This window comes from Mugil cephalus, chromosome 7 (assembly GCF_022458985.1).
Source record: "Mugil cephalus isolate CIBA_MC_2020 chromosome 7, CIBA_Mcephalus_1.1, whole genome shotgun sequence".
In the NCBI taxonomy this organism is placed as follows: Eukaryota; Metazoa; Chordata; class Actinopteri; order Mugiliformes; family Mugilidae; genus Mugil; species Mugil cephalus.
The window spans coordinates 11741632-11757022 of record NC_061776.1 but is presented as its reverse complement, the minus strand read 5'-3'; the positions used below and the strand labels follow the sequence as shown (position 1 = coordinate 11757022).

Genomic DNA, 15391 nt, shown 5'->3' with positions numbered 1-15391 from the left:
AATGACTATGTATCATTTAAAGAAGATTTTGTGTTCAGATCGGTTATGTTTTTCTTTACTTCGTTGTTCTCCTTTCTTTGCCTCTGCTCGTTATTTCTTATATTAGTCAACATTTGGAATCATGTCATAAATCAAGACACAAATTTGACAATGAATCTCATGGGAAGCTTGAGAGCTTTACTAAACACAACATGGAGATTGATTTTCAGTGAGCCTTGATCACATTATTTTTTTATGAAATGATAATCTGTCAGAAGTTACAAACATGTTGTAAAATATTTATATATCAAGTATATGATCAGTACCAGGCTTACGTAGGACCGACCTGGTACGCGTGCTAATCCATGTTCAGTCCACGTTCGTCCAGTGCCGCGAAAGAAATCAAGTCTCGTATCCGCAGCCATCTTAATTCCACTCAGCTGAGCTCAACGTTATTATCTGCAGCGTGTTTGTTTGTATTTAGGAGACATCTTTGGTCCTTAGCAGCCATTGCCCGTGTTGTTTTCGCTGCATTTCTCAGTAATCTCTGTGCCAACACGGTGATGTCACCGGACTGGCAGCAGCTGCCAAACCTCCAAACAAACAGGCATGAGCTGTTCGGCTGAGACTACAAATAACAGAGCGGGCAGAAATTAACAGGGCGCCTCGGTGACCTGTCACGTCGATGTCTGCAGCGACGAAACCGCAGTCTTTTTAGGAAATGGGTTTGATGGTCAGAAACTTGTCCACAATACGTGTGCTGTAACGCGTGCTTACCTGCACGGAAGCAGGAAAGATTTAACCGTACGCCGTAAAGATGTTTTAGATTAACTGCCATCAGTTAGGAATATACACAAGTATTTATTGAACAGCCAGAGGAGAATTAAAATGTCTTTATAGGCATTGCCACCCCAGCTCTGAATCGTTTGGGGGTGTTGCATAGCTACCGTGGTTCTCACATTTCGCAGTGACTACCTTAAACCTGAAACCTGTGAAGGCTACACACTAGTTTGGTGTGTTCAATAAGCTGGGTGTGGAAACTGGTATATATATATTTACCAGGCGCCTCCAGACCTTTGGATTGCCACTCTGTCCTAACACTTTCATACAGCTCCTCAGTTCTCATTCTTGTCTGTAACTCCACAAAGTCAAGGCAGTTTGTGACTCAAAATATTTACACAGAGAGCATTTAGACCCGGCCGCGGTGCAGTTTGCAGAGAAATAAACATTTGAGTGCACTGTGACTCAACTAACTTTTCCTTTTCATCAAATTGAATGACGAATGACGTCAGGATGTGAAGAGACTTCTCTCCACGCGTTGTCCGAATGTGTGTATTTAGAGTTACAGCAATCGATCATCAGGGGAATAGCATTAATAATCTTGTTGCTATGCAATATTCTGCTGAGAATTCTGCTCCTGGTGTTCATGTTCATGTACAGTAGATGTTATTTAGACATGTACCTCAACAGTTGCTGCTTTTTCATTTCCATGAGAAATCTGCTAATATCGCTAAAACGTTTTTACGCTCTAATGAGGTGGTTTTGCAAGTTTATCGCAATAGTGCAATGGAGACTTTTGGAGATGACGCAGGGGGTCATGTGACCAGTTCATTTGAGGTCCACCTTCCTTAAAAAGAAGTCTCACGCAACAAGAATTTAAGAGAATTATGGGAAATCACGAGACTAGATTTTACAGGTGTTACAGCTTATTTACAAAACATCTTTCATGCACACACTATATCAAAATTTCAGAAATATCACGTTTATTTTGTAAGGAATTGCAATGGAAATGCAGCGGGGATGAAACGCGGCCTTCAAGGTGTTGACCTGGCCTCTGGATTATTTTGCGTCCATCAACATCGCAAACGGTCCCTGACGGGAAGAGGCTTTGTCTTCACGCGAATGGAAGACGGAAGCAGGAGATGTGGCGGGACGACGCCTGGCGGAGCCTGTTCCTCCGCCGCGTAGTTTGGCTGCCGTACCCCGGGGAGCGCAGGATGTCGCTCGCAGGTGTGAATGAAGAACCTGGCTGGTTGCCTCGCCTCCCTATGTTTCCCACTCAAACCCCTCCTCCCCCCTCCGTCACACGGCTTCTCCCCTCATAGCGCTGCAACACGCAACAATTCCCGGGTTGCATCAGCGGCAGGCAGTTCCTTTTGTTTTGAGTATGTGCGAAGAAGACGGGAAAAGCCTGCGCCTGCTTTGTGCCTCCCCCCTCTCACCGAACAGAAACACTTACCCTTTTTCGTTATGCATGTGAGAATTGGGATACTTTGGGACCCCTACCTGTGAATGGCTGCAAGCGCGAGAAGTTGATAAGAATAGGAAAGATAAAAAGATCTTATATATAGGAGCAGGAATAGGAACAATCTCATTTTTATCCTGTCTTTTTTCTTCTCATGTGTGCTTCTTTGTTTGATGTTGTCTTGTTGTATGTGATAGGTTTACGTCTATATGCTTTCCTGTATCACTAATAGAAAAAAAAATAGTCCACAAATATGTTACTGCGCCCATTATGAGCAAAAGATGCTCGCTTTTCTCCACCGCCCTTTTATTTTCCGTTGTCATATCCAGAGCCATGTCCTTAAAGGCAGCACGCCTGTATCATCATATAACCTTTTATTCGTCAGCGTGTTAGAGCGTTTCCCACCACACATGCACCCACGTGGGCGCACCAGCTCAAATTGCGTTCATTAAAAGTTAAGAAGAAAGCTAACATAACCACAAGCTGTGTGTCAGTGCGTAAATCCGACTCTCGTGAGCCCGTATCCCACGAAAGCCCCCGAACGTGACGAGCGTCTCCCTCTTCTTCTCTCGACTGCTCTCCATTCATTAACACTCGGCTCATTCAGGAAATCTGTCACAGCTACAGAGAAGTGAGGGGAGAATGATGTGGGAAAGGGTGCGACCGTGATGTCTGCGCGGGGTGGTGGTTGTCGTGGGTGGGGGGAGGCAATAGGCCGTCTTTCTCTTTTGTATGGAGGCAGGTGAGTGCGGTGGGGAGGAGTATTAAAAGAGCGCAGACACGTTTCTTCTCACAAATCTCACGCCGAGTTTTCACACCTAACTGCTCCAGCGATGATGCATTATTCAGTGTTTGCACAGCCTCGCCCGAGCCAGAACGGGCTCTGCTGAGTGTAGGAGCTACAAGAAGAAATAAAAACGCACGTAACAAAAAAAAAAAAAAAAAAAAAAAGATGCGAGGTGCCTGCACCTCACCCTGAACTCTGACCACGTGTGATGTTCAGGTGTAGTGGGGTAGGACATGCGGTGGCGTAACACAACCTCCTGGCACACTTCACTAAGTAAGTTCAGAAGACCCGCCCGCTGCGACACCCCCCTCCCCACTGCCATTGTTAACAGCAGAGACATCAAGAAGCACACTGGGCCCAACAGCTCTCTCCTCGACTCGTCTGGAGAACCGCACCGGGAGAGGGCCGCTTTAAAGAAATTTGTTTGATGTTAAACAGCGCGGAGCCACAAGCTCTGGGGATTCTTCCAGTTAAATTCCACCGACTAAAGGGAGAGGGGAGTTCTGAGGGTAAGGCTGTTAAAATGTGTGCTAACAAATTAGGGTTTCGTCTGTCCTACGGTCCTACGTGCAAGGGGGAAACGTGTAAATACTCGAATAAAGCGGGTTCACCATTTCCAAATTGTTCTTAATGCTCGCATTTGAGCGCGCGGATCGGATTCGCCTCCCCGCGACACTTTTAATTATTTTCTGTGGGGATCTGAAGGCCTTCAGGCAAACATTTAATTGTCCAATTAGTCTATGCAGACGACACCCAAACATTATTTAGTAACAGCATGACGGCAGACGCATCTCGACTTGTTCAGTAAAGTCATGAAATCTTCCCAGCTGCGCTTTCTCTCGGCTCCGTGAGTGTTTAAGCGTCTTTCAGCCCGATTTTTCTTGTGGTTTCATGGCTCACCGTGACGTCAGCCTCATTTTCGGACCTGTTTTCTCCAACCCTAACCCTAACCCTGACCCACGACTAACTTCCTGCAAAAGCACCAAACAGCAGCAAATCAACATAGAAAAATATTTTATATCTATGTTAATCTAGTGCAGAGATCTTCAGCATTTTCCAGGCCAAGGACCCCAAACTTTTAGAGAGATGAATGTATGTGTTCTCTTTCTAAAAATTATGAATATACATTATTATTGTTATCAATTCTAAGCTATTGCAATAATACACAGGTTCAATCCATCCATCTATCCATTTTTTTTTTATTTCAATTCCCTGCTTCCATTTATCCCTTAACTTAAATATGCCTGATTCATGTTATTGTGTAGTTAAAGAAATTTGAATTTATGGAGGAAAAAAATCATATATTAAAAAAATACACAAAAAATATCTAATCAACCAAAGATTTAGTGACCCTCTTGCAGTACCTCTGCGGACCCCCTAGGGGTCACAGACCCCCTGTTGAAGACCTATGATCGAGTTGCTAATGAACGCAGGCGCATGGATTCCGAGCTTGTTTTTTCTTGATTCATTATTTATTTTGACTTGTGCATTCTTTATTCTCTAAAATCTACATTGGAATAAAGTTATTTTAGCACTTGTCATCACATTTAGCTCTTGTCTCTTTGGATCTCTTTGGATTTTCAGAAACTGCCATGAGGCCATGAATTAAAAGTTTTCGGTAGACGGTTATTTTACGGTGCCACTGAGGAAAATGTGGATTTTCCCAACAGCCTCGTCCTCCCATTATGTCTTTGCATTTCCCACATTCAGCTGCCCACCTGTTAGTTTGCTAAACCCTTAGCCTTGATAGCTGCTAGGTGCCAGCAGTTGCCTAGCAGCGGCGTATCTCACGACTCGCCGCTGATGTTGCAGCTACCGACGCCATTCCGTGCGCCCGACTTCCCATGTTGGGATCAGAAACTTCCAATTCTCATCGGAAAATGACATCAGTCACACGGATCAGGCGTAACATCATGGGATCTAGTGAATTTGGAGGCCAGGTCAGATCCACACGAATACCAGGTCCAAAAGTTTAAGTAAGAGAGTCAATGATATTTACTTCTTTCAGTGGTTGTAATGTTGATTTATTTTGTGTGTATGTAGCATGTATTTATGAGTATTTTGGCGCAGTGATAAAACTTTCTTTGCCTCATTTGATCCACTGTTGAAAGCTCCACTACACATGACATCCCGGGCGCGCGTTCCTCGAGGCGACGTCTCTGTTCGTTTATTTTAAGGTACACATCACAGTCGAACTTGGCTCGGAGACACATGCGTGTAGTACAGTAGCTGAGAAAATTACATTTGAGAAGGTCATTTTCCTTCGTGGCCCAACAGCCTCATAATAAATGATGGATAGTTCTGGTCACCCGTGATTACTCAAGCAGCACAGGTAAAGTGTTTCCCTCTGAGCCAGAAGAAGCTCTTGATCAGTGGTCCATGTCTGCGAACCCTCGCCTACATCTCCTGTTTTCTTCCTCCCCTGTCTCTGTCTCCTCCTCCTCCTCCTTCTCTCTCTCTCTCTCTGTGTCACTCTGCTCCCAGAAGAGCGGCTGATCACCGCGGAGTGCCTCCTGCTCCGCGGTGGATGTGACAGGGCCCCACCACAAGATAGGATTCAAAAGGAGAACTGGGAACTTTTCGTGGCTAAGGCCATCAAGGGGTTTCATTGCAGACAGGAGCTGACCCCACCTCCCCCGACCCCCTCCAAAAAAAAAAATTTACCGCTAAATGATTCATGAGGTGAAATGCAAGGGTGGAGTGGGTGTGAGGGGAGGACGGTTGCATCATTGCTGTGTCTGGGGCCTCTCCTGTGTGAGTGCTGTATTCTTAACCCTGACACGCAAGAGAGATGCTGTGAGGAGGAGGAGGAGGAGAAGGGGGAGGAGGAGGAGAAGCAATAAAGGAAAAGTAGAAGCGATAATCATACAATCAACAGATCCGTGTTAGATCTCGTTCACGCACACTTCTGGCTTCACACGCTCATCAAGTACAGCGACAAAGAAGGGTGGGTGTGGCTGTGGAGCTGGGGGGGGGGGGGTCTGGGTTTTCCTCCCTGTAAAAGCCCTGAACGCAGCCTCCCCCTCCCCCTCCCCCTCCAACACATCCCGCGCGATTAAGACGCGTCTAGAGAGGCCGAGGGAACGCCGTTAAGAGCTGATTCCAGACTGGACGTAGCGTAGCGTGAGCCAGGCTGGACCTTTTTGGAGCTCTTCCCAATACCTCCCCCCCCCCCCCCCCCCCCCCCCCCCCCCCCTCACCCTCACCCTCCCCCTCCCCCGAGCAGAACGACCCAGAGACGCGGCTCTCTTAAAAAAATTAAGCTCGCTTGTAAAACAGCTTAAGGATCCTAATGGGGAGATAAGAACCAGAGCAATGCACGCCACAGAGCAGAGATGAATGCGGCGCTACGAGGGAGGAGGAGCCATGTTTTATTGATTCAGGCATTAATGTACATTATGTACAAATTGGTTGAGGGTGGCCCCTCATGTGGAGACTTACTGCTGTGCAAACAAATTGGAGCATTTGTCTCAATATCCACTTGTGGGCCTACGAGGACATGAATTTCAAATCCAATTTATTTGTGAATTTTTTTATTTTTTATTTATTTTTCTCCATTTCACCTGACTGAGTTGCTCCATGCGTCTGTAGTGGAAGCAGAAATGTCACGGGAGAAATCTGGGGATGTGGGCTTGTCAGGAGGATTAAAGCTTCCATGAAAGCGTCTTTTTCTTCTTCGACGGCTAAGAAAATAGGAAGTGTGGCGGCTGGGGTGGTGGCGTAAATAAAAACTAGAGGCTTCCCGTGTATCACATGTTAGTTAGTTGCAAACCACGACGATCTGCCAGCGTTTTCACAGCAAGAGGGCAACTCCCATGGACCGGTTTCCTCGGGGGGGGAAAGAAGCAAATGTGAGTCTCAGATCGGGATCGCGTGGCAGTTCCTCGTGGCTAATTCAGTTTTTTGTTCCATTAATCGCGTTTAACACCTGCGCTCTCCTGCACCGGTGACTGTGGTCGGGGGTTATTACAAGATCTGTGCTCGGGACCCTGTTTCCTCTCGGTCCGCGGACGGCGCCTGCACACGAATGTAAAACCGAGTGCAGAATACCCCTCCCGCCCCCCATTCCAATGCAGAGCACCTCCTCAAGGTCTCTGCCCGCGTGGCGCGCAACAAATAAACCCTCGCAGACGTCCGCACGTACACAGATCCCTCAATCTCGCTCCCTTTTCCACTCATACAAACACACACTTGACACATGCATAACCGTGTCCCTTTGTGGCCCGTTGCCACGCAACATTTCTCTGATTGGGTTAGTTGTTCTCTGGTGCATGTGCACTCACACACACACACACACACACACACACACACACACACACACACACACACACACACACACACACACACACATATACGCACTCCTGCTGCCTGATGAGGATCAGATCACACACAATCCTTTGCCACACCCATCCTCCTCTCCCATGGGACACAGCTGCACTTCCAAGGCCAAGGATGGAGAAAGACACGGCTGCTCCAGCGGGAGGGAGGGAAGGAGGGAAGAGAGGAGGGAGGGAGGGAAGCTGCACGAGCCGGAGTCGCGGCTTCTCTCTGGACGAGCTCCTCGGAGATTATCGATGCTTCTTCGGTTCGAATTACAGTTTTATTTATTTATGAGGCCCTTTCATGAAGTCCAGCTTGAAATTATTATTTGGAAAGATGTCATTATGCGGTGAGGATTGATCCGTAGGAGACAGCAAATTCATCTCACTTAGTTTTTTTTTTTTTTTTTTTTTTTTTTTTATCTTCGCTGGATGATGCAATGAATGTCTGTTTCAGAGCTTAGATCACACAAAGCGCGGAGGCTTTCTAACGTTTTCATTTCTGTTGATCTGCCTTTGGAAAGATAAATTGAACCTGATAGGACTTAACGTCAACACAACCCGCCGGGGCCGGTGGCTGTGATTGCTGTGATTGCTGGAGGTGGCTCCTCACCTTAATTTCTCTAACATGACTTTCTATTTGTGGCCTGTTGCAGGGGGCCGGTCGGATGGGATGCTGTGGCCCTCGGTGATCACGCTTTTTCGAAGGTAAATTAAATCCTCGATTATGCTAGAAGTTAACTTCCTAGTCCACGCGTCCCTTCCCCTGCTCTCACAATGTGGCTCTTTTAGGGAACAAATGATGTATTTCAAAGATTAGACATCGATTAGAAAATGTTGTTGTTTACAAAAATTTATTCATACAAATCTTACAACACTTTCATGACATTGAGCAACGTAAAACCCCATATAAGGACTCCTGTGTGTATAACGATGTCACTTGTACTAAGGTTCACTTTTAAAACACATAGTTTTCAGATAGATAAGAGATTAAACATTGAAGTAAGGCGTTGGGCGCTTTCAGAAATATCAACAACAGGCATTTTCTATGATCTGCACAACATCTCTGTTATGTTCTGAAACCCTTTTTATTCTAGATAGATAGTGGATGCACATAGTGGTAAAGAATATGTAGGGGCTATTTTTTTTCTTCTTCTTCTGATTAATAAATTACTGACCAATATCAAAATAATCAACGACAACACCTCATAATCAACAATAACAAACACTGGTCATTGTTCACGACTCTCACGGACACTGAACACCCCAAACTCATGCACGCACGCGCACAGAAAACGCACACACACACTCACACACATTTGCCTGCTCCATCAACATATACATTCTTTTCTTAGTTTTTTATGTTTTTTTATTTTTTCTTCCACTCAACAAACCATTGGCCATGCTTCAAAAGAAAGCCTAATTCTACTACTACTCTTAGGGGGCAGACTAAGCCGAGCGATTCAACAGAGTAAAAGGAAGTCTCGATGTAAGCTAATGGACTGCAGCATTGTAGGGCCACTAAAATTGCCATCTGTCACTTGTGGCGAATTTTTTTCTTTTCTTTTTTTTTTTATTTATTTTTTTATTTTTTTTCTCACGTCAAAGCAAGGCACCGAAGCCAGAAGCTGGTTCCACCTCCACGCGCGCTTTCAGTCACTCGAAACATTAAATGCGCGCGCTCACCCACACACACACGCACACACACACACACACACACACACACACGACACCCAAACATCCACATCCATTCACACACATTCACACAAAGCCTGCAGGATAAAGCCCGATTGAAGGAAGGAGTGGATTGATAGTTTCTTTTTGAGGGGGGGGGGGGCACAGGCCACTGATTAGATTGCAGAGGTGCATAAAGCTGCATTTGCATAACATTGAATAAATACATAAGATGTCTCTCTAATAAAAGTCAGAGGGAATGCCCCTGTGCTGGAGGGGCTGTGGTTTTTTTCATTCCCCTCTGCTCTGTGATGGGAGAGGGAATGCTCTCGGAGTGGCCTCGTCCGGATTCACTCACTGGAGCTAAAGAGGAGGGAATTCAACATCCGATATGTTTCTTATCAGACTCATTGACCCTGATCTTGCTGTGGCAGGTGAGCGGAGGCGCTGCCACTCCATCTCTTGGGGGCTTCCTATACATCGACGTGTGCACGTCGCCCCTCCTTCTGGCTCTTATGCAACAGCCTGCTTTGCTTTCCTTCTCTCGCACACTCTCTGCCTTTCTAATCCTCCCTTCAGTGCTCGCTCTTCCTCACCTGACACTCTCCTCCTCATCCTCCTCATCATCGTCCTCCTCTCGCACTTCACACCTAACGCACACACCTGCTTCGTCTAAACGGTCAACAACCACAACCACTATCAAATCAGCAGCTTCAGCGTGGCGATCTATCTGGAAGCGAAAACAAATGAATAAATGGTAAAAAACTAAAAACAAAAACAGGACGGAGGCGGTTTAGCAGAAAGGAGAGTGTGGGGTTTCCAGTGTCTTATCCTATGATATCCACAACAACAACAACAACAACAACAGCAACAGCAACAACATCATCATCAGCAGCAGCAGCAGCAGGGGAGGTGATAATAACTCAACAAGTCAGTGCAGTACCAGTTTCCACCGCATCTAGCCCTCCTCGCCTCGTTCACATCTCCACCTCTAAACATCTGGGGGAGGTGGTGCTGAAAGTATTCTTAGTGCACCTTCCCAAAAAGCAGAAAAAAAAAAACGAAAAAACAAAACAAAAAAAAAACACACTGTGGCATGCATATAAGCAAAAATCTTAGCGAGGTGTCAGTTTTCACATGCGCCGATAAATTAAGACTTTAAATATTCCTGACTGATGCTACCTTCCCTCTCCACCTCCTGTCACCCTCCTCCACATGCTCCTTACACGTGCGTCCGCAGAGCTGCCCAACACAACAATCAACAGTTGGGGCACATTCTTCCGAGCAACTCTGCTGACTGAACGCGGACGGCGTAGGGATGAACGATGTGCACCTAGGTTCTACACTGTACGCAACACACGCACACACACGGTTACATACACGCATGGGACATTCTTTTGCACAGTCCTACAGAGCACGAGCTGTCTCCCACTGTGAGCGACTCTGAGGCAAGTGAGCAAGCAGTGTTTTCTGCATACTGTCGAACGGCAACTTGAGTGCTTCCTTTGTCTTTAGTAAAGCGGTGAAGCTGTGGTGCCCTTGCAGAGGCCCTGCAGTGGACTTTTCTTTCTTTTCTTTTCTCTTGTCTTTTTTTTTTGTTGTTGTCGTTTGAAAGAAGGTTAAATTGCGCCACCAGTTACAGGAGTGACTGTGTAAGTCAATCAGCTATCCATCAAATGAGAGGCTGAACAGCAGAATCCCCTCCGAGCTTCCCCCGGGGGGGCAGCAGGCCGCACAAAACCCACGCAGCTCCCCCATTAAGGGAGAGCGTGGAGAAGGGGAAGGGGCGGGTGGGACAGGGGCAACATCTATCATTTAGGATATGCCTCACATAGCATGCTCACTGCTTCTTTGGGCCTGTTTTGGAAAACAAAACAACACTAAAAAAATAGAACGTTGGTTACAAAAATAAGTATAACATTCAATACTTTGATTGTCTTTTTAAAATCTATTTATTTTCTGCATATGTAGATGACCTTTAAAGATTTCAAGCGCATAACGTTGAAGGTGCACAATTATCTTTTTTTTCTGATTTCTTCTTCTTCTTCATCTTCTTTTTTTTATGCCATTTTGTTCTGTTTTCAACATCTTAACATGAAAAATAAAATATTGGTCCACAACTGTGCGGTATCAAGTGCTTTTGTACAAAAAGAAAAAAAAACGATATTATTATTAAAATATTCATTTTAATGGCTTTACTTCATACATAAATACATGTTGAAAGAACACAGGCGCAATCCACTGGTTGGTCAGGTATATCTGAATGACTTTGATTTAACGACTGGATGTATATACACAGGAGGGCAGTTTGGGCGCTTTAACAACGCTACAAATAGGCAAGTCTGCGTCCTTTGTTCCTGACTCTCTGTCTGTACCTTCTACCCAGAACCGCTGCCAGGTATTTCTGCACGGCCATCTGCTTTCTATAGCGACTGTAGCTGTCAGTGAAGATCCCATCTGAATGTCTTTTGGATAAGGGCTCTGACTCGTCTTCCATGCTGTTGTCATCACTGGAAAAAGAAAACAGAGAAAAAGAGAGAGAAATAATAATATAATCATTAGTTAAAGGTGCAAGATCTTCACAAAAATGTAGTAATTTCAATGGCATTTTAGTTTTATAAATCTAGACGCAAACCATTCATTAACAATACATGTATGGGCCTTTTGTCCCTTTTTTTTATTATCATTGTTATTATTATTATTATTTTTATAATTTAGTTTGGATAAAAAAACAAACAAAACAAAACAAAAAAAACACGCTAAGCAATATAGCATAAAAGAAACAGTGATTTAAGCGTTTTTTTTTTTTTTCAAAAACGTATCAATTATTCATTTACAGCCCATTGTGTATTCTGACGCATGGTTTTTTAATTAGTGCTTGGACAAAAAAAAAAAAAATCAATCAATCACTTTTGAAGACAATAATCACAAATATATCGCAGATTATTTTACAGCCTCAGAGACCCCTCATTCCTTATAATAATCATGAACGCAGAGCCACGCCACAACAAAAATAGAACCGAAAAAAATATATATGCATGTATGTATGTGTGAGTAATGATCATGTCTTTGTATAGAGGGAGGGTGAGGGGGGAAAAAAAATAATTAAAAATTAAAAACCACGCACGTAAAATGACAGACAGTGGTGGAGCAGCCTGAACTTGTGCAGCGCAGAAACATTACAACAAAAAAAAAAGAAAAAAGAAAAAAAAAGATGATGACTGCAGGTGAACGCTTATAAGAAATGCCCTTACCCTGCACGAATTGTCATCAGAGAATGCAGATAATGTCTCGCAGTTAACTGACCCAGGATCTCCCTCAAGGCTCTATCTAATTCTTCCTCAGCATGCCTTTCTGGTCTGAGATGATAAAATGCCAAAACACATAGATCATCAGTGACTAAAAAGCGCAGACAGAATGATCAAAAGTAGCCTAAAATGTCCCCACCCAGCCGCAGGTCCACTGTCAAACCAGGTGCAATTAAATCTCATAGTCTATTTTTACGCACAGGCTATATATAGATATATGCCTCCATATCTGCCGATCTTGGGTCTCGATTATCACCAGTATGGAATCAACATTTTAGGCTACTCGGTATGAAAATAACACAGAACAAATAACATGAGAAACTCTGGGGAAAACAAAGCGAGCAAACATTATCGCAAAAAAGTCATTAAAATGGAATCCAGCTCGGGGCTCAAGCTGCGGCGCGAGAGCACATATTTACCTCTTCTCCGGTGGGTAGTAAAGAGTGTACGCGTCGTCGTTTAAGGATGGTGGGCTTCGTATAGCAATCTGGTCGCTATCAAAACCCATGTCGGATAACGAATTCCCATCCTCATCGAAGGCGTCGTTTTCAAGTCTGCGGAGGGAAGAACATTCATCACAAATCTGATCCAAGTGGGACGCAGGCAGTGAAAGAACGCCAAATGTCTGCATCTTCTTCTAACAAAAAAAAAAAAAAAAAAAAGAAAAAAAAAAAAGAAAATCAGTGGGAGGTGAAGTGGAACGTGGAAAGGGGAAGAAAACTAACAAAATAAAATGCAGAGGGTGTTTTTAAATAAAACCAGGATAACGAATTATTTAAATGTGATCAAATAATCCTGTATTAAATGTGCGCAGCTTTGTTCCTTCACTATTTTTTTTAACATTTTGTTCTTCTTCGGGAAAATCGAATTAATTGAATCCAACTTGGGGCTTTTGATCTTAATACATGCTACACCCTCATTAATTATTTAAAAATCGAAACAATGGGTGTGGAAATGCTCACATTTTGTGCTGGCGAGGAACCAGAAAATATATATTTATTTAAAGGAAACGTTGAAAGCAGATGCGAAAAATAGAGAATCGATAAGAACCACGCCCAAATTATGGATATGCTTTTCACAAGAAAAAAAAGAGAATAAATCTTAAATGGATATAGCTCTCCTATTCGTTTTGCCTCGCCTCTCCTTGGTGACGCCAGTCCACCGTCATCCCATGGGCTATCCATTGCATTGACTGCACTCTCATTTTTAATAAGGGGAGTTCTGTGAACCGTCCCACCGGACAGATACCGCTGTGCAATTTCCATAGCCATTTTCCACACAGGACTTGCACTTGCGTGTGTTGAAATGACTGCATTTCTCTTTGTTATTGTCCTCAGGTCGGTGCTTTAAAAACTGCGCGCATAGTTTGTGCGCAATTAGGCGCACAATTCGAACAAAGTCTCCAAATTGAAATCCATTTATATTTAATCGCAATAATGAGCAGATATGAGGTTTAAGCAGCATTTTAAAAATGACTACTGACATAAAAAGAAACCAAAGCAAAGATCCACAGAGCACAGACCTACCTAATCTTAGGGTAACTTAGTCCGATAGGTGTGCAGAAGACGCTGTAGTGCATTAAGATTCCGTAGATGAGCAAGATTAAAGTCGCTTTACTCGAACTGGCCATGCTGTTAAAGAATGAAAAAGAGACGTGACATTAAACAGGTTAACACAACATGATTGCCTCCTCGCGTTTGATCAAATTTACAGGCAGTTATGGCCACGACCTAAAAGGCTGGATCGAACATAAACCTGTTTTAGATTAACGGGATAAACCTAACGTCCGTTGGCTTAATGTCCTCCCTCCCCCGAAAACACAGATATTTCTCTTTAATTCGTAAAAGTTAAACTGCCTGTACAGACACCAAATCCTTCAGCATGCAGCGCCAAAGTAATTTTAAAAAAATGCAGATTTCCGCGCAGTTCAGAATAAAAAAACAAAACAAAAAAACAAAAATCCGTTACTTTATCTCGCTCTCAAGCCCTGAATATCTCCGAGTTTTAAGATAATCCGGAGACAAAACACATACCTATAGCAGGGAAGCAGAGAGAGGCGGCTGTGCTGGAGGATGTGATCCGGGCGCGGCTGTGGTGGCGGCGGCGGCGGTGGTGGTGGAGTGTGTTGAGAGAGAGAGACTGTGTCTTTCTCTCGGCACTTCTTTCCTGGCTGAAGCGCCTCGGTCTTCTCCTTGTGTTGCCCTCAGTGCAGCCCGTCTCACTTTTATACACAATTGATGGGACTCAGCCGGTCGCACACAGGCAAACAAGAAGTCGGTGGGAAAGTGTGCCGTGTGTGCGTCTACATATCGTTGCTCCCAAACTTTTGTCCTGTGCTGTGATTGCCTTGGATTTTTATCCGCGCACCGTAAGCCTTGCCCCCCTCCTCCTCCCCCTCCTCCTCCCTCCAATAAGTCACATTAAGGATGCTATAGACGTCATCAAGTCTTCCTCCCGGAATATAATAGTACAGTTCCTTCCTCATCGATGCATCCGTCAGACTCAGCCCCCACCTCCCTACTAAGATGGAAGTTTACTTCGAAACTTTCTCTCTCTCTCTCTCTCTCTCTTTTTTTTTTTAAATAACCAGAATCGGTTATGAATGCAAACATGAATTCACACACAAACTTGTGCCAATCAATTTGTCTCGCGTCACCAGTGGGTTCAATTATGCATTAATGGTTATGACTGAGCAGGGAAAAGCTGGGAAATGACCATCTTTGTTGTTGCTGGTGGTGGTGGTGGTTTCATATGACTGGGGGATCAGGCTGCCAAGTTCAAGGCCTCTGGGGAGCCGGGAGCTGTCCGGTGCTGAAGTGAATCGTCTCAAATTGCGGCTTTCAGACTTCACAGTCACTTTTTCCTAATCATTTCCAATAATTGCCCATTGGATATGGAGTGGGGGGGGTGTGGCGGATGGCTTTAATGGCCGTGCAGTGACAGCACTAAGGTCTCGACCTATCCGTTAGATTGTTGAAATAAACGAGGCACGTAATCGGATTTGAACGTTCTGGTGACGCAGGATGCCGCTTCAGAGAGATACGTGGCCCTCTGAACGTCTCACCCACTTCCCAGACAT

General features: G+C 44.5%; 1 protein-coding gene across 2 annotated transcripts; it reads right to left on the bottom strand.

Annotated features, from left to right (window-relative positions):
- Positions 1-8165: 8165 nt before the first annotated feature.
- Positions 8166-14665, bottom strand: adcyap1b (adenylate cyclase activating polypeptide 1b). Of its 2 annotated transcripts, XM_047589453.1 has the most exons (5): positions 14346-14665; positions 13839-13943; positions 12732-12866; positions 12259-12363; positions 8166-11514 (listed from the first exon to the last, which is right to left on the bottom strand). In XM_047589453.1, exons 2-5 carry the CDS (start codon positions 13940-13942, stop codon positions 11331-11333), a joined length of 528 nt encoding a protein of 175 aa, XP_047445409.1. In that variant the 5' UTR covers position 13943; positions 14346-14665; the 3' UTR covers positions 8166-11330. The 2 variants fall into 2 exon arrangements, with proteins under 2 accessions (XP_047445409.1, XP_047445410.1); XM_047589454.1 differs by lacking the exon at positions 12259-12363 and having other exon boundaries at positions 14346-14664.
- Positions 14666-15391: the final 726 nt, after the last annotated feature.